Below are 27,102 nucleotides of genomic sequence, written 5' to 3'. Positions count from 1 at the left end.
CACACACACACATACACTTCCTTCACTATTGTCTAAGAAAGCTGCTAAGATTGACATCGCAGCCTATAATATGACCATCCACCCATTGCTATAAATTTTTTAAAAACCCCTCCAAAAACATTCCCTGTGAAGTTAGGCCCATAAATATTCACTAATGTAAATATATTAATATACATTCTAAAGTTTACTATAAGATAGCTCCCCTCCAGATCTTTCATTGTAGACAACACATCCACCACCACATTTTTTGAAAAAAAGAATCCTCACCCTTCTATTCTTGTTAGCAGTCGTGCTGCAAGAAAGGTTGCTGTGGGAAATGTTATGAAGCCATCAGCCTTTCATATTTCTTCCTCAGATAAATCTACTGACATGAGAGGATATCTGCTTTCATATGAACCGCATCCATCAGCAACATTTTCTTTTGGTGTATTGTTTAGCTCCTTAATATTCTAAGACATAATCTTTAGAATCCCCATTTTGCATAACCTTCTATTGCTCTCTGGCTCTCCCCTTGAGCAGTAAAAATAACGAAACCAATAGCCCTCCTCTATAATCTCACCCCCGCACTCACCATCCCTGCTGCCTCGTTCATCAAACATCCTTCCTCCGCAATAATTCCCCCATATTCCACTCTACCAGGAACCCAATCACTCCCCCCTTCCCGATCCCTTCCCCTCCCTCTTCCCCTTCCCACCCATACTACTCAAACTACTTCCTCGAGGAATGACACCCTCCCCTCCACAACTGTAGAAGATCTATCCCCCGACCATCACTCTAATAAAACACCATACCCACTCCTCCATAATATCTCATCTCCCACCCTTAACTGAAAACTACAACTCAGAAAGTCTCTAAAATTATCATAACCAGATTTATAAAAAAAATCAAACCATCTAAACAACTCAGTCCACATTTATCTCACTAAGTCCATAAATTTCCAGCTCTCCGGTCAAGTTACCTCATCTCTGGATGACAAAGATACTCCCGAGTTTCTTCTGAGGCGTTTCCCCTCCGGACTGCACCCCTACACCACCTGGAACTGCACTCTCTGTAGGTAGCAGGAGAAGATGACCCTGAACCACGATCCACTTTTTCAAACAGCCCTGCTGCTTGTAGGATCTTTCAGATTCCTCCACTGTTTTCACTCAGGAGGTTACCCATTCACAGCAAATTGTAATCAGATGGAAAAAGCCATTTATAGCAATGATTTCCTTTCTTCACAATTTGTAGCACTTCTCTGAATTCTCTTCTTAATTGTCATCAAAGAGAGATCCTTGGAATACTTCCTACCTTATGTCCTTTCCATTAAAATCTTTTAGCTTCCTCGCCTGATTCATCACTCTCTTCATTGTATGCTCATGAAAACATACCACTATGTCCCTGGGGACATTGCCCCTCGGATGGGTGAGTGCTCTATGCACCAGTTTAATTCTGGATGCTTCCTCTAACTCTTCCATACTCCCCAGGATTGCAGTGCAGATCCTTGCAACCAGTTGTGCATATTGAGTATGCGGCTCCCTCAGGTTATTATGAAGTTATCATCCTGCAACCGCTTCATGTCTTGTGCAGTTTTCTCCCACGGCGCCTCGTGCTCTGCTAACTTGTGCTCCGTAGTGTCCACTTGATTCCCGAGTTCCGCGTACACATGATGCAGCTCGCTGATTATGGATCTGAGTTTGTTTTCAAGGCGCCCATGTCTTGCTGCAGCTCACTAAACCAATTTTGGAACTCCTCCCTGGAGAGTGGCACGGCCATCTGTGTAGTCGTGGTGCTATTATTGTCAGTGTCCGATTTGTGCCCCACTTCCCTCGCTGCCATTTTCTCTGTCCTCCTCCTCCAAGGGGCTATTGGGTTTTCAAGCCTTGAACGACTTGAAGGAAAAATGCTTCAAATTGACTTTTTTTTTTGCATTCAGACATCGCTGAGGGGAATCTGAGGCTGATTTGCTGCCTTTAGATGCTGGATGGGGGCAGATTGCAACACAATGGAAAGTATTAATATATCATGGTCGGGAGCTCAGCCTTCAAGCAGCCATACACTCACATCCTCTCTCCAGAAATTGAGTTTTTCGTTGCTCCCTCACCTCTGCACTGCAGCACATCCCGCCTCTTATTATTAATGTCATTGAAAACAAAAGAGAGAGAATGGATACAAAGGAATGAACAATCAAAGGGGTCATCTTAGAGAGGATAGCAAACTAGACACCTAACACAAGAAAGGAGGAGGTCAGAGAAGACACTAGATAAGAGGAAGAAGGAACACACAAGAAAAGGAAATAGGCCAGAGAGAGCAATGGGAAAGTTCAGAGGGACTACCAGGGAGATCAGAGTGGGCACTAGAAAAAGGTCATATTGCACTAAAAAAAAGAAGAGGGAGAGAACAGATACTTCAGAAAGAGAGAAAAAAAGACCAACTCCCTAGCTAAAGCTTCAGGGCACAGAGAAAGACAAAACTGGTAACCATTGCCATTGAAAAGACAATCGGGAGCTACAATAAACAACACCATGCATAGAAACTACCTGCTTATAAACCCATACAAAAAATATTTCTAATAAAACCAGTGCAATATACAGAAAGACCTCTTCCAGTAAATCAGCATAATATACAAAAAGGTGTCATTCCATAAGCGAAATAAATAATAAACTCTTCTCCGATAATTTAATGAGAATTATCAAAATCTACCGCCATTTCAGCATTTCCACAATGACATTAGAAATTGGAAATACATATTATTTTTATTCTTTTCCCAGGGAGAAAGTGTTAGAGGACCACCCGGCCCTCCAGGACCACAGGGTCCACCAGGTATTGGATATGAAGGACGACCAGGTCCCCCAGGCCTTCCTGGGCCACCAGGATCCCCCTCATTTCCTGGACCTCACAGACAAAGTAAGTATGGAGTCTGAAAATAAAACTTGAGTCGGACTAAGACTCTAAATCTGAGTCTGGTAAAATTTGACAATTTTCTGATTAAGAATAGATGCCTTGACCCTTGCCATTCCGGTTTCTCTGCAGGATTTAGTATGGAAACTTCCTTGATAACTCTAGTAGATGACCTAGGGCTAAACTTTTACAGGGTCTTGTAAAAGTCTTCACACCCGTGATATTTTTCACATGCTGCTAAGAAATACAAATCAAAATTCATTAAAATAGGAGTTTGTTTCATTTATCTAATCAACATATACATTTTCATCATGAAAGAACAATCATAGAAATATTCAAAAATGAATACCATAAGTATAAAAAAAAATCCTTGATTGCATTAGTCTTCGTACTCTTTGTCAGAGCAAACCCAAATTAGGTCTAGTTCACAAAATTGCCTTAACAAAGCCGATAATAAATTAAATAGAGCCCACTTGTGACTAGTCACTGTAGTTGAGTGGATTCAAATACTCTTGGATGAAGAATCAAGCTGTCTGTGTTGTATGAAGTGAATTTGAAGCAAATATCAGAATATGCTGAACTAGGAGCTCTCCAAAAGAACTATGGGATAACGTTATTCAAAGGTATAAGATTGGGAATGCTATGAGAAAGGTTCAATGTGTTTGAATATCCTTTGAGGCACTGTAAGGTCCATCGTTGTAAAATGGAAATGGTTTGGCACTACCAAAACATTGCTGTGATTAGGCCAACCGTCTAAAGTCAGTAGCTGCGAGTTAAGGAAACTGCTGCAGAAGTCACTGTGAAGCCTAATATTACTTTAAAGAACTAGAGAGTTCTCTGACTGAGACTAGGGAAAATGTTAACTGTTCAAGAATTTCAAGTGGACTCCACAAACGTGGTCTGTATGGGAGGGTGGAAAGAAGGAAACCACTGCTGAAGAAAATACATGATGTGCCGCATGATGTTTCCAAAGAAACATGTAGGAGACACTGCACGCACGTGAGAGAAGGTTTTGTGGTCTGATGAAACCAAAGCAAACTTTCTGATCTCGGTGCTGAGCGATGTGTATGGTGCAAAACAAGCACAGCATTTCGCCCTGTTAATACCATCCCTACAATAAAGCACAGTGCAGGTATGGGTGCTTGGCAGCAGTGGTGGCAGAGAGGCTCTTGAAGATGGAGGGAAAGATGTATGGCGCAAAGTGCAGACAGATCCAGGAGGAAAACCTGTCACAATCTGCCATAGACAGAGCCCAGATTTGAATCCAACAGAAAATCTGTATCCATTCATCTGTAGCTCTTCTGCTCAGATGAAGGGACAGAAACTGCTCCATTCAGCGGTGCAAAGTTAGTAGACGCTATTCCTAAATGAATCACGGCTGTTACTGCTTTACAAGGAGCTTCCACAAATACTGAATCAGGGGATGTGAAGACTTATGCAAGTAATACTTTTTGAATCTTTATTCTTAATTACTTTTGGAATATTTCTATAATTGCAATGAAAGTGTAAGCTTTGTTGTGTAGATCAGTGAAACAAACTCCTACTTTAATACATTGATTTACATTTTCAGACAGCAGAATGAAAAAACAGTACAAAGTATGAAGACTTTTGCAAGACAGAATAGAATAGGAATTTGTCTCGCTTGATACAGTTAGAACTAATAGCTTCCTTTGACACCACTGCCCTGTTGGGGCAGGGTGACTCATGGTTTGAGTCTTTCTGAGCTGGCAGTAGGGATGTGCATTTGTTTTAAAACGAATGTGCATCTGAAATGAACGGATCCCATTCATTTCATTCATGGGGTCTATGAAGCAAATGGGGACATCCCACAAATGAAACACATCCCATTAGTTTCATTCATTTTGATATCATTCACTTCTTATGGGTCTTTTTTTCTCATAGGAATAAATGGGAAGGTAACTGGTGTATTTCTTCGCTGTACTGACAGTTTAAAAATGTTACTGTTATCAAGAGCCAGCCAGCTCAACCCTGTTAGCATAGCAACCAGCCCTTCCCAGTGAATCATAAGATACCTCACAACATTGACCTAGACAGGTGGGAATTGGGCAGGACTTGTATTGGCAAGGAGACCAATGAGACAGCATATCAGAGCAAAGCTGGTTTCAGTTCCAGCCTATCGCTGGTCACTGGATCTAGCAGATTAGCAGTGATGCTGATCCTGCAGTCTGGACACAGTGCTGGATTTTTTCTTCTTAAACTTTGTTCTGAGAGGAGATTGTATATTTTGCTCTGTTCCCTGTACATAATTTCTGTACTCAGGGCCAGGCACACAAGAACACTTAGACTCAACAAAATGGTATAAAGTAAATTTTATTTGGCTTTTCTTTAAAGTGTTCCTGGGAGATGCTATATAATGGGTGCCCTTCGTCTTTCAAATAACAAGCATCTCTCCGAATATAGGCCTTGCCCTTACTTTTATAGTCAAACATACAGCACCGCCGAAGTTTCCAGAATGGCGTGACTGCTCAAAGACTCATTTACAAAGATACATTATGCTGTTGTCATGACAATCTATCATGCATAGAAAATGCTTGTGAGGATCACTCCCCCCAACTGAGAATTCTTCACCAGCTAAACCTGTCCATCCTCCCACCATAAAAGTTCCTTTATCAACATGGCTTTGATGGCCTTTGTTTCTTCTGATCTTCTCTTGATCCGCTGTGTTGTGTAAATAGATAGCAAGTCTGTATTCTGAATAGAAGCTCGGCCTGAATTCCGTTTACTGGCGCCAGGACTTTGTAACCTTAAAGAAGAATCTTTTCACCTGGCTCCTGTCGTTGAGATAGGCATTTGTAAGACAAAAGCTTGCATCTTGGCTTCATGCAAACCAAGCTTCCCTGTATTGTGGTGCAAATATTGTCATTGATGCCCACCTGGCCTTTAATTATAGGCTTTGCAGAGCCACAAGTTTCCCAACTCTTCTACATCCTTTGAATCTGTGATAGTCAGAAAGTCACTATATTTCAGCAGTTGTCAGTGTGAATCAGCCCTCTGAGGATTCTGGGAATGGCTGAATGAGCCACAGTTCTGAACCAGAGTTATGAATTATATCATCCCACAGGTCATGCTCCCTTGTCATCGACTTCAATTTTAGTAAAAATGTGTTTGGTTACCTGGCTTGCTGCTTCAGTATTGCTGCACTGATGTCACCCAATGTGGAAAGTAGTGCCAAGCTGCCAGGCAGGCAGGCAGGCACTTTGCTGCTGTTTTTTATTTCTCCTCTGGGTGAGGGTGCAGCAGGGTCTATTTGTAGAAGGAAGAAAGTGGGGGGAATGGCAGTGCCAGTACAAAGTGGTTTTTTTCCCTTTTGGTGAATACTGGGCATGAGCAGTGAACACTGTTGCACCAGTCCAGTCCAGAGAGGCTGAGTAAAAAGCAAGCAGCATACAGCAGGCATCAGTCACAGCTGCATCATAGGTTTGGTGTATTCACAGTCAATAACAGAGTGACCTTTATTATCCATATCCACAGTACTAGGCAGGCAGCAATGTCAGGGAGAGGCAGAATTAAAAATGTTCTCTACAGAGGAGGCACTAAAACAGGGAAGCCCCCAACTAAGTTGAAAAAAAGGACTTGTTCAAATCAAAATTTGAAAGCAAGGCGAATAGCTCCAGCCAGAAGGGGCTGAAATTTGGAGATGCTGTGCCATCTCCTGCTTTTTTGCCCCTGTTGTTTTGGAGGCAAGGGTAAAGATGGAAGCAGTATCCAAGGCATACAGTAGCAGTGGAGCAGTACAGATAGCAGATGTGCAAGCCCCATATCCAACCGCCCGCTCATCCTCTGCTACAGAGGTAACGCAGAGAATATGTGCTTCTGATTCTTCTGAAGATGAATTATCCTGTGCAAGACTGCTTGAAGAAGACATTTCAGAGTCTGAAGAAAGTTTAGGAAGATTAGTTGATAGCTTCTTAACCTCTCCGGTGGCAATCGAGGGGACCGAGAAAAATAGTAATGCTGATAGTGAGGAAGAACAGACAGTGCAGATGCAGAGTGTGCCTGATGCCCCTGGCATTGCTTGTCAGGGTCCATCTTCTACCTCAACCCCAGTACCAGTATCTACCTTCAAGGAAGTAGAGAAAGGATCACAAAAGAAATCCATCATCTGGATGGACTATAAAGAGAGGGAGGACCTGTGTTTGGCTCAGTGTATTCCCTGTGCCAAGGATATAAGCAGACATTAGCAAGTGGGGCATCTTAAAAATACTGATATACTGAACTACCTAAAGAAGCATCATTCATGAGCATTGTCATCTGTAGAGTGTGGCGGTAGTAGCCAGGGCACCCATTCTTCCAGAGGAAAGTGGTTGAAAAGGAGAGGCACGTGTGCCCCAAGCTCATCCCACACCCTCAGCCTCTTCCAGCAGTCAAAGCAGCAGGCCAGCAGCCCCCCTGCCTTGTGTCAGAAGCAACAGCCCACCAAGGAGGAAGTGGGGTGGTTTTCAGTAGCATTGACCTGGGGTTGGAGGTAAGCAGTATCAAAAGCTGTCCCCAGGAGCAATAGGGAAATGGTGGTCCTTGATGACCAGCCTCTACAGCTAATGGAGAATGTGAGCTTTAAGTATTTCCTGCAGGTGGTAGTGCCAAATTACACAGTCCCCTTTAGGATCACCTTTTGTAGGAAGGTCACTCCCAGCCCGAACAGCCAATGCCACAGCCACATCTGGGTGGCTGCTGGCTGAGGGGTGTAGTGTGCATTTTACCAGTGACATCTGAACCTTCATGAATGCTACACACTCTTATCTCTCCATGATGGCGCACTGGTGGGACCTGGCAGTGGTAGAGGGCAGGGCAGGCGACAGCTCTAGCAGGGGACAGCATCAGGGTGCAGGTGGGCTTTGCTGCACACCCTGTTGATCGATGAGTCCCATGCCACGGCCGATATTCTATCGACCATTAAAGAGATGCTGGTGTGTGGGCAGCTAGACAGGAGCGCAAGTAGTTTAAATGCAGGTCTCTTTGTGACGGACAATGGCACAAATATAATTAAGGCAATACATGAATGGGGGCTTTCAGGGTATCCGATGTTTGCACGCACTCTGCACCTGATAGTGAAGGAAGCCCTGCAGCTGGGATGACTTCATGAGAAGGATGACTGCTTGGTAGAGCTTTTAAAGAAGTGCAGGAAAGTAGCAGGGGACTACCACAGAAGTGTAAAGGCGGGCCAACGTCTGCAGGAGAAGCAAGTGGAAACTGTGGGATGCCTGTAAAGCAACTTTTTGTCACCTGCTGAAATTCCACCTAAATGAAGCCGCAGGGGTTAGTGAATCAGCAGCTCTCAAGAAATAGGGATTAATTTTACTTATTCATTTATTTATTAGGCACCTGGTGACAAACTCTAGGCAATTTACAATACAAGCATTCATAAATAAATACATAAAAGCAACAATACAAATAAATAGATAAGCAGATGAATTGCCCTCTGTGGCATCTTGATTGTGTAGTCATGAAGCAGCTTCAAGGATGCCACGGAAACCTGCGTTCCAGAAGCGCCACCTTGGGAGATGTCAACCCCTTAGCAGGGTTTTCTGGCGGGAAAGTTTGAAGGGATTCCATAAGAACGAGAGCATGGAAGCAGAGGTATTGAGTTTCTGGGCTCCTTACAGCTGCAGGGGCAAGAGAGACTGAAAAGTCTGACTAACAACAATCTATACGCTACACTACTCGATCCCTTGTTGAAAGGGAATCTCACCTTTGAGTCCCAGTGTCTCACAGGGATGAAGGTGATGCTGTAACACAAGGTCTGTCAAGAGGAGAGTGAGAGGCATAGGCAGAGTAGGGATGAAGCAGCATAGGAGGAAACAGTTCATAGTGCCTCCTCAAGAGTGTAGTGCAAATAGGAACAGCACCCTGACATCTAGCACTTCCTTTCCCACCTCAATATGCCAAAGCCACATTGCCTGCAAGAAAAGTTTTTCCTCGCACAGAGCAGAGAACTGCTGGCATTAAGAAACACTGAGCGGCTTACACTTCCAGCGCTATCAAGAAACAGCACTGGAGCCACCAGGTGTGAGTAAGTAAGACCCTCGCTCTGGACAGGAATGGCTATTGAGCAAACGGAGGTGGGGGGGATGGGGGAGTCTTTTAGTATAGAACCCACATCATTTTGGTTGCCTTTCTCTGGACTGCTATCCTACCTCCAGCTTTATCATCGTTTTCCTGTTGGTTATGCCTCTATGAAGCCCTGGACTGAGTCACTACCTTTTCATGTTGCTTTGCTACCTTCAGATCACCAGACACTATAACCCAAGGAGTCTGTCTTAGATCACTTCCCATTTTCTCTTTTTCTTCAGGGGTGTCCAATCTGTTGCAGAGTTTAGAGTCCTCTGTAAAAAGACAAACTTTTACTTCTAACCCCTATACTAAATCATTCAAAAATATTGAACAGAAGTCGCCTCAGAACCCATCGTTGAGACGCTCCAATTATCCTACTTCTCTCTTTAGATTGAGTTCAATTTGCTGTTGTCTGCCAGTTAACTAATTTCTAATCCATTCCACCACTTCCATTTTTTTTCATGAGTGCTGAAATCTAATTCTCTAGTCACCCAATCAAAAAGAATCAATCAAATGTGTTTTATACAACCTTCTTCTGGTAAAATCATGTTGCCTCAGATCCTGCAGCCCATTGGATTGTAGATAGTTCATTGTCCTTGCCTTCATGGTCTCCATTAATTTGCTCACCACCGAGGTAATGCTAACTGTAGTTTCCAGCCTCTTCTCTACACCCACATTTGTGAAGCAGATCCACGAAGGAGATCCACAACCGCTCTTCTCCAGCCTTGTGGCATCTCTCCCGTTTCCAAGGATCTATTGAACAGGCCTTCAGTGGAACCACCAGCACTTCCTGAGCCCCGTGGTCTTGTCCAGTTTCAGGTTTGATTAGCTCCACCGATACACTGTCTTCTGTAAGTTGGGTGGTATTTGCCATACACCCATCTGTACTTAAGAAATACATTCCTGAATGCTGTTTAAGATTGAGGAATTATTTTTTTACTTTGTGTATCATTAAAGAGTATAAATGAGCTAAAATGAGATCTCAGCTGTTTACTTGTATGAACCCGGTTTCGCAGAATTCTTTCCCCAAGGAGCTTCAAGGTCAAAGAGGGTATCTTTTGAAATCCCATTTTTGGCATAGTATTTAATTAATTTCAGGGTGCCATAATAACTGTAAATTAGGGGTAATATGTCTTTTGGATAATGAAATGTCTTCATTTTATTAAGGTTTACATTTTGAGGGCTATTTACTAGGTTTGATTTTGCAGCAATTATAAAGATTTTCTATGATATGTACTCTACTTTATTGTATTGGTGACTGTAAAGAACTGTATATCAGGACCCCCTTAAAAGACCAGAACCAGGCATTTAGCTTAGTCTACTTTAAATTAAGCCAGCAAAGAAGGGAATTCTGATCCCAGGGCATTTCCATAAGCAGGGAAATAAGAGAGGAGGCCCTGGGGACAAGGTGAAGGCAGCTCCTATTACAAGACTGATCTATTGCTGTAACCTTTTGATTTAGCACTGCTGAGGTAAGCAGACATTTTCTGCCTGTTTTTCTGATATATTGTAAATAAAGCTTAATCTGTGCAGAAAAGGCCAGAGTCCAGACTATATTATCAAAGTGACATTAAAGGTTTTTAAGGATGATTTTACTTGTTTTATAAATTGTGTTGAGCTCTTGGCATAGGGGATTAATGAATGTAATTACATAAATAAAATCATTTGTTAAATCTGATTTTTTGTTTTTCAGCCATCAACATTCCAGGCCCAGCTGGGCCACCAGGCCCTCCAGGAGCTCCAGGATCATCTTCAGGGGTAAGAGCTCAAATGAACATTTTACCTAAGAGGAGAGCCCCACAGCGGTGCATAGTCGTTTCCTGGCTAATGTCAGTGTGCACTCTGCCTCTTCCTATGACACAACCCACAGTCAGATCGATACAGTAAGGCCGCGTTACAAAGAGTGCGGCAGTGCCGGGCACACCCTCGTTTGCTCCACGCACTGTTCTGATCACATACCGCTCGATACTCTATTTAAATTGCTTGCAAATGTAAGCCGCGTCTGCGAAGCGTTAGGCCCGCGCAACCCATTTTACTGTATAGGCGCTTAATACAGCGCCTATACAGTATCCTGGGTGCGCTGGTACCTGTCATTTCAAATGACATTTCAAATGACATTTGAAATGACAGGCACCAGGAAGTGGATCCCAACTTTAACCCATGAAAACCTAAAAACCGAAAATCCCCTCCTCCCGAAGCGGCTCGACATGTGGCAACTTACCTTTTGTTGCTTTTCAGCCCCTTCCCTTCTCTGCCGCCCTCCGGAGGGGGCAGCCGGCGGCGAAAGAGGCTCGCAGCGGTCCCCCCTGCGCAGGTCCCGGTTCTCCTGGCTCGTCAACAGCTAGGGCTCCATCGGCCCATCGATTTGGGCGCTCCAGCCTAACCTCTGCACAGCTCCCAGTTCTTTATTAGACTGGAAGCTAGACCACGAGTGGTGGCAGTAGTGAGTCGATGTGTCCGGCAGGGCTGAAGTCCTTCTGATACTGGAATATAATCTCTGGATTGCTGAGCTGTAGAAAGAGACTAAAAGTAGTGAGTAGACAGTGTATACTGGATACAAGACGGTACACTCACAATAGTAGATGTTTGCAATGGTCTTTATGCCACAGAGAGTCTTCAATACATTCAGGAACAGGAGCCGTAGGCGAGCACTGGTCCCACAAGCTGTCTGTATTAGAACTAACAATTGCTGTATATGAAATGGCTTCTAGAGTAGAAGAGAGTCTATAAAGGATTCTAGGAACATGGGCCCTCGTGGAGCGAAGTACCGGTTCCTATCTGCAATCTTGCCAGTGTAACTCTTGATCTCCGTAACTCTCGATCTCCGTACCTGCGATAACAATCTTGGACGGAAGGGAGTCTTTCAGAGCTATAGGAATGTAGGCCCTCGTGGAGCGAAGTACCGATTCTATGTACAATAGAACTCACTGTGTTCACGTCCCGATCGCTTCCAGTCAATGAGGAGTCTTCTGAGTATTCAGGGATATAGGCCCTTGAGGAGCGAGTACCGGATCCCGTCTTGGCAATCTGAAATCAAGAAGAGAGAGCGAGCCCCCATGGAGCGGGTACTCCTGGTAAGTTTGAAAAGGCTGAGCAGTGGAGAAAGATTCCCCTGGCTGACTCGGATCGTTGTTGCAAGTAGCGTGGATTGCCAAAGCAAGTCCTGTTGGAGTTCCTTGCTAACTCGTTAGAGGTTAGCAAAACAAAGACCTATTAAAGTGAAAATGGATGATGTCACTATGGGGGGACGCCCCCGAGGTTTCGCACCCTTGCTGGTACAAGTCTGGAGCGCGCGCCCTTACTTCATCAGGAACATGGCGGATCTGTAGCGTCAAGCCAGCCCGGGAACACAGGGACCAAGAGGCAGGGAGAAGCCGCGGCTGCATCTGTCCGTCAGAGCTGAAGGGAGTCGCTCCCAAGGTAGAGAGGGTGGAGCGAGGGGTGAGAAGAGGCACGACGCAACAGACATAAGTCAGATATCTTCATTGAGAAACAATCTGCAAATGTCTGGCATTGATCAGGCTCTAAGCACATCTGTAATTTGTGGTTAACTATTCTGTATTTGGTGAAGGTCTGTTTGTGTTCTGCATGTATGGACCAAAGTGATGTTTCTGCTAACGTAGTAGATTCAGCAGACATTTTTGGCATATCAACTTGTCCATTATGGTCCTGATTTTCAAAAGCATTTATATGTGTAATACTGGGTTTTTCACATGTAAATGCACTTTACCTGTGTAAGTGGGTTTTTGAAAAATGCTGCAATATATGCCATTGAATTGTCAAAAGGTTTTATCCATGTTAAGTGCAATTAACGCGGGTAAATGGCTTTTGAAAATTGCTACAATAGTATGTTTCATGTACACGCGTAACCCCTTTGGAAATTCACCTGTATATTTCTGGCCTAGTTGCAGGATCCGTCTATTAATAAAAGGCAGTTGTGTATGCACTTGGTGTATGTTGGTGTTGGGAAGATGATGCATGTGTGCTACAGACTGCGACCCAAGCTGAGAGTGGCACCAGAGGCAGTGAATAGCACAGCAGACTACTTTCAGACAGGTACATGATGCTAGGGGATCTGAATGACTGGTGAGGAGGTGAGGCCTTGCTAGCTGAACAAGAAGCCAAAGTTCCACGCCACTCATTATTTTATTATACCTCTATCATATCTCCTCTCAGCGGGAAGCAGCTGCCAGATAGCCAGATAAATCAGTACTTAGTCCATCTGGCAATGGTCTCTGCTACTAAACCAGATAAGTAATTTATCCAGCCAAATAGCAGTGATCTGTGCTAGATAAGCTGATAAGTACTGATTATACGGCTATCTGTCAGCTGTTACCCTCTGCCAGACAGATGGGTAAGTCCAAACTTATCCAGATAAGTGACGGCAGATGCTGCTTGCTGGATAAGTACAGATTTATCTGGGTAAGTAGAGGCAGCCGCTACTTAGCCAGATTTGTACTGACTTACCCAGATTTATCTGGGTAAGTCAGTACAAATTTAACTCCAGCTGGAGTTAAATTTCCAGCGCTAAGAAATGTGCGCTGGCCCCGATGCGGTCTGTATCTGGGGGGGGGGGGGGTGTCCTACTTAAATCCCTCATTTGCATGGGATTTCCATGCGAGGGCACTAAGCAGTGCTCCCGATTAAGAGCGCAGGATTTCTGCCTGCAAAACTCCTTGCAGAAAATGCGCACTGAAGTGCAGGCAAAAAGGTGCGTCCACTAAACAAACCTTTTTTGCATCAGCCTTAAAGTAAGAAATTGGAAGTGGGAGCTGGAGCTGGAGTGGAGCTTGGTTGATTTGCTTGGGCCCCCGCATCCCCAAAAGGCCCCTGCTGCAAAAGGCTCGATTGAGGGGATATTAAGGTGGAAAAGCTCAAGAGTCCCTCATCTTGTTTTCTTCTTTACCCCAAACACGGCCCGCAGGACAGAGCTCGTTGGCCAAGCTGCTTTAGCAGCCTGCCTTGTTTTTCCTTCCTGTGACCACTTCAGAGGTTTTTTCTTTTCTTTTTTTTTTTAATGTGTGGCAGCAAATGGCTGACAGTTACCAAAGCCCTGCTATTGAGAAAATATCCGCTGCTGCCGCTCCCCAAACTCCCCTCCCTCTTGGACAGCTGCTGGCTAGGAGGCTAGGTCCCGCCAGAGAGAGGGGCACAGGACCCCCAGTGAGAGAGCCACTGGTGCGGAGGCCAAGCCTTGCCAACAAGACTTTTTTTTTTTTTTTAAACAATTCTATGCTTTTAGTTTTGTATGGTCTTATGTGTTCTGATATATATGATTTTGTATGTTCCTCTTCTGGTGAACCGTCTTCGGCTTTCGTATTTGGTGGTTTTTTAAGCACTTAATAAAGATAAAAAGATCCACCACCGCCTTGAATCTCCATGAGAGAGCTGCTGGCAGAGAGGCAAGATCCCGCCAGCAAGAGAAGGCCCTACTGCTACTGTCGGACCCGCCCACCTCCCCCCTCGTGCCAGATCCTTGTGAGAGACAGCTGGAGGTTGAGAGGTCAGGCCCCACCAGCAAGAGAAGACCCTACTGCTACTGTCGGACCCGCCCACCTCCCCCTCGTGCCAGATCCTTGTGAGAGACAGCTGGAGGTTGAGAGGCCAGGCCCCGCCAGCAAGAGAAGGCCCTACTGCTACTGTCGGACCCGCCCACCTCCCCCTCGTGCCAGATCCTTGTGAGAGACAGCTGGAGGTTGAGAGGTCAGGCCCCACCAGCAAGAGAAGACCCTACTGCTACTGTCGGACCCCGCCCACCTCCCCCTCGTGCCAGATCCTTGTGAGAGACAGCTGGAGGTTGAGAGGCCAGGCCCCGTCAGCAAGAGAAGGCCCTACTGCTACTGTCGGACCCGCCCACCTCCCCCTCGTGCCAGATCCTTGTGAGAGACAGCTGGAGGTTGAGAGGCCAGGCCCCGCCAGCAAGAGAAGGCCTACTGCTACTGTCAGACCCGCCCACCTCCCCCTCGTGCTAGCTGGAGGTTGAGAGGAGCAGGCCCCACCAGCAAGAGATACTGCTGCTGCCAGACTCCCCCCCTCACGAGAGATAGCTGCTGGTGGGGAGGCCAGGCCCGCCAATGAGAGAAGACCTGCCATTGCTTGCCACCTCACTCCCTTCTTGTGAGAGACTGCCACTAGCAGGAAGACCAGGCTCCACAAGTAGGAAAAGAGCTGGATGGGCTGCCAGGTGAAGAGTGGGGGGCAATGAGGGGGAAAAGAAAGGGGTGAGGGGAAAGAACTTCATGAAAGGGGTGAGTGATTGGAGATGAGGGGGTGAGAAACGGAATGGTGGGGAGTGAATGAGGGGGGACTGAATCTAAAAGAGAGTGTGAGAAAGGAAGGGTGGGAAGTGGGGTGAATGAAAGAGGAATGAGTGAATGGAGACAGAGGGGTGAGAAGGAAGTAGGGTAGGGAATGAATGAGAGGGATTAAGATGGAAAAGGGTTTGAGGAAAGCGAGTGTGGCAGAGTGTGAATGAGAGAGTTGAGTAAATGGAGGAGAGGGGCTTCCCACTGGGGAGGGGTGTGGTGGAGAGAGAGTGAGAGGGAAGGGAGTGAATTAGAGGGGGTGGGATGAGAAGGTGGGGAGTGAATGAGAGGGTTGAGCTAGAGCAGAAGGCACACATCTGACCCCAATCCCACCTACCTCAGGGGTCAGATATATGGGAAGGGGAAGACAGAGCAGGGTTCCTGGGGCTGTGGCAAGGTTGCAAACTTCCAAGAAATCTGGAAATATTCCTGGCAATCTGCTACAGCCAAGGAACCCTGCCCCCATCCTTTCCCAGCATTTCAAATCAGCCAAAGGGCCAGAATTGTCCCCAATCCTCACCACGACAAAAGCTTAAGGGGAACACCGCCCTCTTCCTCCTCCCCCCTCCTCCCGGGCCCTTTTGGTGATTCGAAATGTCCTATGTGGCCCTTTTTTGAAATGTTTGGCGACCTTGCTCTTACCCATTAAAGGAAAAAGCTACATGTAAGAAAAACTAAAGAAAGCACAGCAGAAAGGAGCAGGCAAATGGTGTTAAACACCATTTTGGATTCTTCTCCCACCCCCAGTCTCCATATCATTGATTTTAAACCCTAAGATATCTGAGAAGCAGTCCAGTGGCTTCACGAGGTGCCCTGGATGTACTCTGATGTTCCTCACAGGTTGTCATGCTGAGTGCTATATGTATGCCTGTGTGTTTCCCAGAGCCGTTTGGACCCAGCAAGAGTGGCTGCCCTCCTAAATATCCCGTAAGAGTAAGTCCAGCTGACAGCTGATCATAGAGAAGAATAAAATCGAGCAGGGAGCTCAGTCTGTCTTGCTGGTGGCCAAACCGCAGTCACGCAAAGGTGAAGTTGGTTGCCAATGTAATCTCCATTTTGCAGAGAAGATGTGCAAGGATGCAGCCTGGAATTCATTCTACATATTGCCCTGATATGGCTTCCCAGTGGGTTTCATTATTTGGTCTGTCCATCCTACATGGGTTGTTTGCAAGGAAAATTCAGTTTCCTCATCCAAGACACATTTCTGTGAATTTGTCATCCTATCTTCTCTTTTTTTTTTTTATTCTACACTCACTCCTCAAAAAAAAAAAGAGGAAAAGAATAAAGAGGTCTGTTTTCTCTCAAAAACATATTTTCTGTATTTTTGCCTGGGTTGATGTGCTTCTCTTTCCCCTTTTTATTTTCTGACATCCCTTAACTAATGTGACTTGTTCTGCTTGTCATTGCTTACCTGATATTGTCATTCCCTGCTGGAACAAAATGTTATACTACCCACCTGCCTCTTTGGGAGAGAAGTTGTTACACTTGCTTAGGATCAAGCGGTGTTTTTATCTAAGGTCGACTGGCATACAGTGGATTTGGCACACATAAAAGGCCTCCCAAGCATGTTCAGAATTATCCTTGAAAGCTCTGGAAGCGTTCTCGAATTGAAACACTCATCGCATGACCCATGTGTGGGACACGTCTTTCTACTTCTTTCAGAGCACGACAATAGCGGATAAGAGGTTACTTTCCTGTGGCAGAGATTGCTCTTTTGTATGTTAGGATTCTCCTCATCTTCACGTTCTCATGCTGCATGCAATGTTCTGTCCGGACAGGTGATGGTCCTGCAACGTTCCAGACTATGTTGAGCCTGACCCGCAGACTACAGGAGGGCTCTGTGGTTTTGGTGCTGGAAAGGGCAGAGCTTTATCTGCGTATCCGAGATGGATTTAGAAAAATCTTGGTGAGTATGAAGCGTGGCAAGAATTCGGAATGTTATCAGAGTATTAGGGTGAAGTTTGACGGGCTAGGAAATGTGGCATCTGTCTGCCCAAAAATGCTGTTACAGTTTATCATGGTATCTTGGGGCAATTTTCAACCCGTCCCCTTTGGTGGCATAGCCTGTGAGTACGTTTTACCTAAGGACTTTGCACCAAACTTCAATGGAAAGTACTTCCCTTCTGAAAATTGTTAATATGAGTACAAAGTACATATGGACCTTTCTTCCTTCTTTCTATGGGGTGAAATTTGTATCGAAAAGAATGGACATACACTAAAAAAAAAATGCATTCAAATGCATTATTTTTTAATCCTCCCCAAAACACGGTCTGGGTAATGCTTCCCCCAAAGGCAGCTAAAGTACGGACATTGTGGAACATCACAAGTATTTTTATCCAGAGTGAGGGATGCCAATTTTCACACAGGCAATTTACCTGGATAAAAGAGCTGTGTGAAAACTGCCAACCTGAAACCCAGCTAAGATCGCATGCAGGTTTTCTCAATGTGCATTCTTTCAGCCAATGGAAGGGGAGACATTTCCAAGGGCATGGGATTAGGAAATCGTATATATACATACATTGCATTTTCCAATGTATGCATTGCTATCTCCCAGCCAAATTAACCCAACAAAACCTAGGTACAACGAAAAGAAAATATACGTGGACTTTCCCTTTCAAAATGTGTGCAAAATCCTGGGCAGGCGGTTTTGAAAATTGCCCCCCTCAGTGTATATCAGAACATTGCTTCCTTGGTGTAGTGCATCTATTCTGTGATCTCTCTGATACATTATTTTGTTCAGAATTTTGTATTTGGATTGTACTACAAATATGAGACATCTGATGAAGATAAATATTCTTTCTGTACCATAGGAGCATTATGTAGCCTTATATTGTTTCACAGAACATAGGTATTTAATGGCGTCATACTGATTGGTTATTTATTTTGGTGGAGGCTCAGGGAAATGATCACATTACCGAGCCTTTCAGATGTAGACCAGGTGAGAGATGTTTTTGATCTGTCTCGTTATACTCTGTGGTCCCCAGTGACACTGTTAAACTCATGTCACAATTCCTGCCATTACCAAAAAATACAAGCAGGAGGTTTTCCTGATGCCTCAACAACATCATTCTTGCATCTCTTCCTGACTGTCTGATGTTTAGTATTTTATAATGAAGTATGTTTGCAGTTATTTTTCACCCTTTTAGACCTTAAGTACATCAAAGCAACTGAGGTCGGCCAAGTGAGTGGGTTGGGGTTTTTTTTGTTCTTCTTTTAAATTTTCCCTCAACGCACTAAATATTTTCTTAAATACTTACTTGCTTTTGGGCTGGTGTTCTGAATGCTTTCCAGGGCTTCAAGCTCTCGTTGGCATCGACGAAAGATGGACAGTCACTCTGCTGCTGTTGAATGGGGCAAGAAATTAGCTCAACAATGTTAACTCCAGCCCATCATTTTTTTTTTACAAGAATGAGCTCCAAGTGATGTTGTAAAAGAAGAGTAAGCTCAATGCTTGACCAGCTCAGTAAAATGATTAGTAGACTGTAGGGTCGTAGAAGAGGTCCGCTGATGGTCACGCTATATCTTCAGCATCCTCGTCCTCAAACACAGCTTACTTAAGGCATAACAAATGGAGCAAGAGCTCTGAGCACTGGAGTGTCCCCTTTGCTGTAGATCTTCATATCATCTGCAAAATGACAAACCTTTCCTAGTGGTATCTTCAATACCACTTTTAAAAATGTTGAAAGAACTAATCACTGACAATCTATCTTTCCTTGGGATGAATTCCAATTACCACTGTCCTCTGTTGCCTGTCACTCAACCATGTCCCCTTATCTCGCATCCAGTACTGGCCCTGATCTAATTCTTTGATCACCTAGCCAAAGAAATTGGTCAGGTTTTTTAACATGATCTTCCTCTGGTATTTTTGAATTATGAATGTTGAAATTATACATTGCCTAGTGCCTCAACTTAGGCGATTAATAGATTTTAATAAAAGATAAAACTGTGCTGCCTTGGACTTTTTAACCTGCTGGATTCATGACATTCCACTGTCCTTTCCATTAGTAGTGGCACCATTAATTTACCCACCACAGAGGTCAGACTGATTGGACTCTAGTTGTCAGCCTCCTCTCTAGTTGCACATTTTATGAACATGGATATCTGCTTGTCTCCAGTCCCCTGGAGCCACAACTGTCTAGAAAAAGTATTTGAACAGGTTGGAGCTGCTAGAACCCCCTCTAAACTCTTAATATATCCTAGGATGTATCCTATTTGGCCCCATTGCCCATCTAGTTTAAGGGTTGCTAGGTCCATGTAAACTCTCAGGGTAATGTCTACAAATGAGTTGATTTTGCGTATTCCTTGACAGGAATGAACCTCACGTGAAATCCAAAGCATGTTGAATATGATCTTAGTCTCTCAAATTCATTGCCAATGCCCTTTTTATTACTTGCATTGTGCCAAAAAGAGCTACTTTCTGGATTTAATAAGATATCATATACACAGACAGCATGATTAAATGCTCTTGGAGTATATAGTCAGGCCATTGGCACCTGATAGAACTTGGACTATTTCTATATCTTTCTGCCACATTTTCTTGGTCACTTTGATTTGATACTTCTGGCAGTACTGCTGCTCTTGTGCTTTTCTCCTTTACCACAATATCTGGTTTTCTTGCGTCTAGCTTTTTATCTTTTGGAATGGGAATGTCCCAAATGATCACAACTTCTTCATTCTCTACAGTTCTCTCTGAGTCATGACCTACTGCTTTTCTGATACAGTGATATAATAATGTTTACACAAGTTCCAGTGGATGAGAAGTGCCACCTATAAGGGTATTCTGACATCAACACGACATTCAGCACCAAGGTATGTAACAGCCTGTCCTCAAGGGGATGGTGCCTGTCCCTCTCCCATCTGCCTATGGTGCTACAAACGATTCTTTTGAGCATTAAGCAAAAATAGATACAGTGTTTCTGCATTTTTCCATCAGCATGCAAGGCTAAATTAGCTGTGACACATGAGTAACGTCATCCAACGTCTGCAGATTTTTACTGCTGAGCATGCATGGGACTTCCCACGCACATGCTGCCTCATGAGCCATTCGGTCTTTTTTTCCGCATAATAAAGCACGACAGTTTGCATTAGGTCCCAACATAACACCTGCCACTCCCTCCCCCACAGAAATAATACCACTATTAGTAGTGGTGACAATTTTGTAGGGGGTCAGAAGCCCCAACAATTGCCCCTCCCTTCCACCCACAAAAACAATAGGAGCTTGGAGGTCCCAACCCAATATCTATCAGTGGTAGTGGTGTTTTTCTGGAGGATGAGAGAACCCAACATAACATCTGCCACACAAAAAAATATTTCTTTTCTCTGGCTATTTCCCAGTCTATTCCTTAGGCAGCGGATGCTTCCAACCATGTGGTAGGGAGAGCAAAGCTGTAGTGACGGGGGCTCCCAGGCAGGCACACCGCATACCCCAGCGTCAGTGGCCACAGTGGTGGTGAGGGGGCTTTCAGGCAAGCTGTTCTCAGCCTCAGTGGGTGGGAGGAACTCCCAAGCAAGAAGGCAATAGGCTTGGGTTTCAGAGGCCGTGGGGGACTTTCCAGAAAAAGTATTCCATGGTGGGGGGGGGGGGAATTGTAAATAGGAGGCTGCAGCTAGTAACAGGAAGTGCAGGACTCTGAAGAACAAAGTTAATGGTGGCAGCTTGTGAGCACAAGGTGGAAAAGGCACAAGAAACACTGCTGCCATCTGTGTGCACTTCCTGAATTTTGCAGCCAAAGATTAGTTGCTCACGACAGCCAGATCAAGTTCACTGGAAGAGGGGGAATACTGCAGCCCAGGAAGAATGCACCAGAAGAGATCATATAGTAAATCAGCCCCTCCAACCAACTCAGGGTCTTGGGCAATTGCCCAGGCTGCTCCATAGTTAAGACCCCTGCTGCCTATATCTCTTTTGAGATGTGGTGACCAGTACTGCACATAGTATGGTCGCACCATAGATTAATGCAAGGGTTTGTTGAAGAATTCCTAACATTCTGCTTGATTTTTTTTTGGCAGCTGCTGCTACACACTGAGCTGAAGATCCAATGTCCTTTTCCTGAGGGATAACTCTTAATGTGGAACCAAACATTGTGTACATAGAGAGGATAATTTTATAACTGTGCTGGTAGAGTGAAAGTTTGCATGTGACTTGTACACACAAAACCTTTGCCAGCATTTTAAAAGCAATCTTATTTGGACAGGTTTGCTTTCAAAATAAGAACATAAATGCCACGTTGGGTCAGACCAAGTTCAACTGAGTCCTACATCCCATTTCCGATTGTGGCCAATCCAGATAGCAAGCACCTGGAAAATCCCATGAAGTAAATCTATTTCCTTTTACTCCCAGGAATAGCAATAGGTTTCCTTAGCTGTTTGGCTAATAATATTTATAGATTTTTCTTCTAAGAACTTGTCCAAACCTCTTTTAAACCCCGTTATGCTAATTGCCTTGACATCTTCTAGCAACAGACTGCATATGTTGTTTTTATGCTGAGTGAAAAAGTACATTCTATTTTTTGTTTTAAATCCTCTGGTTGTCAGTTTCATGGAGTGCCCCCTTGTTTTAGTATTTTTGAAAGGGTAAATGACTTTTATTTACCCATTACACCCTACTCATGATTTATAAGCTTCTAGCATGTCTCCCCTCAGCCATCTCTTTTCCAAACTGAAGAGCCCTAGCCTGTGTAGCCTCTTATCATAGGAGAGAAGTCCCATACCCTTTATCATTTTTGTTGCCCTCCTTTGCATCTTTTCTAGTTCTGCTATGTCTTTTTTGAGTATGTGCCGGGGGATCTTGTTCAAGTGCTGCCTCATGAGCCCCTCGGTCATTTTTTTATCCATATAACTATCCAAACATTAATCTTTCTCTATTGTTTTGAATAATTTTTTCTCAATCCTTCAGGGTTTTTCTTTTTTTTTTTTTACCTTATTCTGCTTTGTTGCCTTGGCAGCCCTCTCAACAGCACTTTTTAGTACTACAAAAAAAAAAAGTATAATAGAAGATGATGCCTGGGCCCAAGAAGTCTACCATCAATAGATTCAAGGTCTGCATTTGCAGGTATAAGATATTAATCATGGAGAGCACGACCTAAATTACAAGTGTCTGGACCCTATCCTGATAGCTCCAATTGTAATTGTGGCAGGATATCCCCCAGGATACAGAAGAACCGGGTCTATAAGATGACTGAACTCTTAGTCTTCCATCCGTGCACAGTGAGTCAAACAGGAGTGCCATTCTGAGTGTTCCTCCCACTGTGGAGTCATTGTCGGGATTGAGCAGCTCAAAATATCAGGTCTTGGATGTCTCAGCTCTGTCGGAGCATAAAAAGTGGGCACAGAACTCCTTGGTAGGCAGACTGAGCAGAAAGCTGCTGTTTCTAAGCATGGGCCTTGGCACCAGTGTATGATGCCATCAAAGAATCAAATTGGCACCATCGAACCATGAGAGCTCAGTACCATCAACACAGGTGTCCAGTGTCATTAATGCACTTGGTGCCATTGGCACATATGGAGCTTATTGGTGCCATTGAGTCATCCAGCTCCTATGGAGTCATTGACACTTAAGTACCACATGCCAGAGGAAAGGATTGCCTCGGTGCAGGGACCATCTGTGCCAACACAAGGACAAGAGTTGTCAGCTTGGAGAGAGTGGGGGGCAGAGTGATTCTTTACATGTTCTTTCATCTTTTTTTGGCTAAGAAATTCCCATGCCTCCTTCCCATCTTTTCTACTTTGATCCCAAGGCTATGGGAATGTCTTCAATGGCATCAGGAAGATCTTGTAGCCCAGAATACTGCATCTGGAAACCAACTCTCATCTGCTTCATCCTACCCTTGATTGCTGCAACAGGATAGACCCAGGAGGTCATATCAGGAGCCCCTACATGGAGCCCAGGGGATACCTCCCAGAGTGATGATCCTGTTCTGATTTTGGAAGAGGATGTATCTTCCCTAATATTACAGCAGTTGAATCAGTCAGCAGAACAGATGATGGCGTTGTTCAAGATGTTTTTCTCATCTTTAGCAGCTAAAGACAAACAGAGGATCTTATGTCCGGTTTTTTTTTTCCAGGTAATGGGTACCTTCCTTTAATGGGGAGTCCCAGACTCTTCAATCCCAGTGCAACAGCTACCAGTTTTTGGTTTAGCTCTTAAGGATCAGTTGCATCTGTAGTATCAGAAGAAATTCACTGGTTATCCAAAGAAGAGGACCAGTGAAGATCTGGTTGACAGTATCCAAGGGCAATCAAGGCAATCAAATCCCCGCCCCATTCACCTTGGTCTTCATCAGGGTCTTGAGTGAGCATCCTGCCTTTATCAGATTCAGAAGAAGGGTTGATGGGCATACCTTCAGATCCTCCTCCAGATCCACCGGCATACTCCTCCCCACAAGAAACCCATCATATTCTAAATTTCTAAATAAGCTGGGAAGGAGCATTGTTTGGAAGAATAAGATGCATTTGACATTCTTTATGTTCTGGAGACCTTCGTAACATTCAAACGGACGCCAACATGAAGTGAAACAAAGGAAAGTGGCAGTGTGCTAAGATTTATAAGATATGGTAACTCATAAAGGAAGGGTGGAAGAAGTGTTTAAACCCAAGCATCTGGGCAAATACCTGTTGAAAAGACATAGAGCAGCATGAATGGAATGGTATACTGATATGTACGTCTAAGAGAAATCTTTTTGAGGACGTACAGATGAGCTCCTTTCAGAAATATGTGATGAGCATGAACAGATGAGCAGTAGGAGATTCGTTTATATATCTCCTGAGGAAGCCTGTGGGCGAAACATGTTGAGAGTATAAGAAAGAATAAAAGAAGAATTTAAAAATTTGTTGTTTTCTAAATGAGTGATAATTTATGATAAATGGGATTTTCTCTGCTTATTTAACAAATTGTATTTCATATTCATAATATATTGTAAGAAAGGAAGTTTTGGCATGTAACTCAATCTGAGAGGATTGGGATAGTTTTTATGAAGATAGTAGAAGTATGAAAAAGTATGTATGACGTATGAATGGAGGGAGAATTTTTAGATGCATATTTTTGTGGGTAATATGTTAAATATTTAAAGATTGTTGTAATATTTTTTCTATGCAATAAAGAAAATATATGTCACTTTGTATGGTTTTGAGTTGATAGTTGTGTGATATATAATTTAAGTAGCCAAAATAATTATATCTTATCTAAGGTCTGCCAGTATTAAAGTGATATGCAAGGATGCAATGTGAAATTTCGTCCATCCATTCACATCCCATTCTTGTTTAAACAGTGACTCCCAATGCAACAGCAGATTTGAGCTGTCTATTCATCAGAGTCTTTCTGGGGGATATAGAACACAACTTCAGCCCTTAGGCCTATTTTAATTAGTTTGGGTTGTCTTTTTTTTTTCTCTTCTTTTATATTGTTGCTTATATATTGATATGGCTGTTTGCTAGCTTTTAATATTTTATATTATTAGTATTGTTGTTTTTCATTTGAACAATTAAAACATAAAATGGTTCAAAATCATAAAACAGTTCAAATAGCTAGTGAAGAACTCACAAAAACATAGGTAAAGGCACTCACTAACTCATCATTTAAAAATAAGATACCTTGAAGAGTTGATTCTTCTTTTTTTTTACCAGTGTTGTCTTTTGATGATATCCATAAACTATCTGAAGGATTGATGAAGTATCCTGGAAGATTTATTATTCAGCTTTAGATTTGAGTACCTTTTTTGCTTTTTTTTTTTATAACTTTCTTTTGAAGAAAAGCTTTTTTCTTCCTTTTTTGCTTTATTGAATTTTTTATTGTTTTGTAGGGGGTTTTTTGTATATTTTTGTTGGTAGTGTTTGTTGTCCTTGTCCCTGTCCTGTGTGTGTATATATATATATATATATATATATATATATATATATATATATATATATATATATATATATATATATATATAATTTTATTTTTTTTGTGTTTTATATTTATGTACAGTTGTTTTTGGGGGTCCTTCATTCAGCTAATGTAGATATATGTTTGCTTTTTGAGTCTTTAGATTTTTTTGTGGTTTAAAGCATATGATTTAGACATCTTGATTACAATCATTTTTTATTTCTAATCTACTTTGATGATTAACAAATAGCAGATAATCAAAGAATAAACTATAAAAGGGAGTTCTAGCCTACCAAAAATAGTTGGTCTGTCCTGTTGGTGGGTTGTTGTCTTTCTTTTTTAGTTTTGAGGACAATCCTTAGCTAGAGAATCTCAGTTGTGTAATGGGAGAACTGCTTTTCCTCAGAGAAAATAGTCACCTTGTAATAGGTGTTCTCTGAGGACAGCAGTTTACTGGTCTCACAAACCCACCCTTTCTCTCCTTCTGGAGTTGAGCTCATTAGCACACTGTGGGTGCATAGCTGCTGGGAAACTATGGCACATGCCTAGCGAAATTGAAGAATCTCCTAGAGCGTTCTGGGAAAGACTGTTCATTTTGGTGCTATCAGTATGACATCACCCAGATGTCATACTGATACAGGTAAGTAACTTTGTGTTATTTGCAATAGGTGCTCTCTAACGACAGAAGTTCACCAGGCATACAAACTCTCCTACAGCCCCTTTTGGATTTGTTTCCCCAATCAAACTCTGTTTTCAGAACAGAGAGAAGCAGCAAGGGCACAGTAACTGGAGAAACGTCTGTGTAGGTGCTGTATTGGCCTATAAGCCTTTCCAGAAAGTTTTAGTATAACTGGTGAACTGCTGTCTTCAGAAAAATCCTGCTACAGAGAAGTAACTTTACTTTAGATGAACAGTGAAAACCTGAACTTGTTCTAGCGGGTAAGCTACACGGAGTGACAGTTATATTCCTGAACACCTTTCTGGACAGATTGCATGGACCATTTGGTCTTTATCTGCAGGGATTTAATATGTTACTATATGTTGTTGTTGTTGTTGCTGTATTTTATGTATGCTTTATTCTTAAAGCTTATTTTTTGCTTTATTTCAGCTCGGAGAATACATTCCACTTACTGGGGAGGGGCTGGTAAGGAAAACATCTTTCTTTGAGTATAATTTAGAAGCAGAACTAAACAAATGTTTTCTAATTTCAGATTAAAGCTTGTCATACTAGCAAAATCCTGCACAGATATATTGGCTTGTTTATTGATGCTGTTTCTTCCTCTTTGAGTCTTATTCCATGTGTTAAAATATATTTTAATTCTTTCAAAGTTAAAGTTTATACCTTAGGTCCATATTCAGACACAGTCAGGACAGCAAAGTTAGCTGGATAAACGTATCCAATGCTAACTGTAGAGATATATTAAAAAAGTCAGCCGCATTATGGAATATACCCAGCTAACTTTAGGACAGCTCTTTGGCCCAACCAGACTTAGCCAGCTATATTAATTGGTTAACATAGCCGGCTAATTCAACACACCTCCCAGATATGCGCCTGGAATGCCCCTAAGTTACCTGGCTGTCTTATTAGCCGGTTAGAATATAGCCAGATAAGTGCCCAAATATTCATTTAGCTGGAAAACGTCTAAGTTAGTCGACTAAATGCTTTTGAATAAGGACCTCAATATGTCCATACCCTTTTGTTTTAAATAACTTTCTCCTTGCCAAGCCCACGCTTCAGCTGTTTCTTTGGTATTCATATAAACCTGTTTTAGTGTGCTGCTTGCAAAGAACTTTTAATGGTTGTCCATGCTATATTCATACTTTACATATAGGTGTGATGACTGCATGTGGTTTTGATGAAGACCTTTATTTCAAGTATGCATACTGTGTTCATGGTTTACATGTTTCTAAGGGGTTCTGATAATGATCAGCGCACTAGTTATTCACAAGATTATATATTTGTTCCAACAATCATCATTATTT

General features: G+C 43.2%; 1 protein-coding gene across 1 annotated transcript in view; it reads left to right on the top strand.

Moving 5' to 3' along the window:
* Window positions 1-27,102, top strand: part of COL18A1 (collagen type XVIII alpha 1 chain) — a 352,734-nt gene that overhangs the window by 280,015 nt on the left and 45,617 nt on the right. Inside the window, exons 32-36 of the mRNA XM_029606745.1 lie at window positions 2,751-2,886; window positions 10,646-10,710; window positions 14,438-14,447; window positions 17,036-17,163; window positions 26,228-26,263. Coding sequence (XP_029462605.1) covers window positions 2,751-2,886; window positions 10,646-10,710; window positions 14,438-14,447; window positions 17,036-17,163; window positions 26,228-26,263 — 375 coding nt within the window. The remainder of the gene's footprint in view (window positions 1-2,750; window positions 2,887-10,645; window positions 10,711-14,437; window positions 14,448-17,035; window positions 17,164-26,227; window positions 26,264-27,102) is intronic.

The sequence above is a fragment of the Rhinatrema bivittatum genome, chromosome 6 (assembly GCF_901001135.1).
Source record: "Rhinatrema bivittatum chromosome 6, aRhiBiv1.1, whole genome shotgun sequence".
Lineage (NCBI taxonomy): Eukaryota > Metazoa > Chordata > Amphibia > Gymnophiona > Rhinatrematidae > Rhinatrema > Rhinatrema bivittatum.
This window is presented reverse-complemented; position numbering and strand designations above follow the sequence as displayed.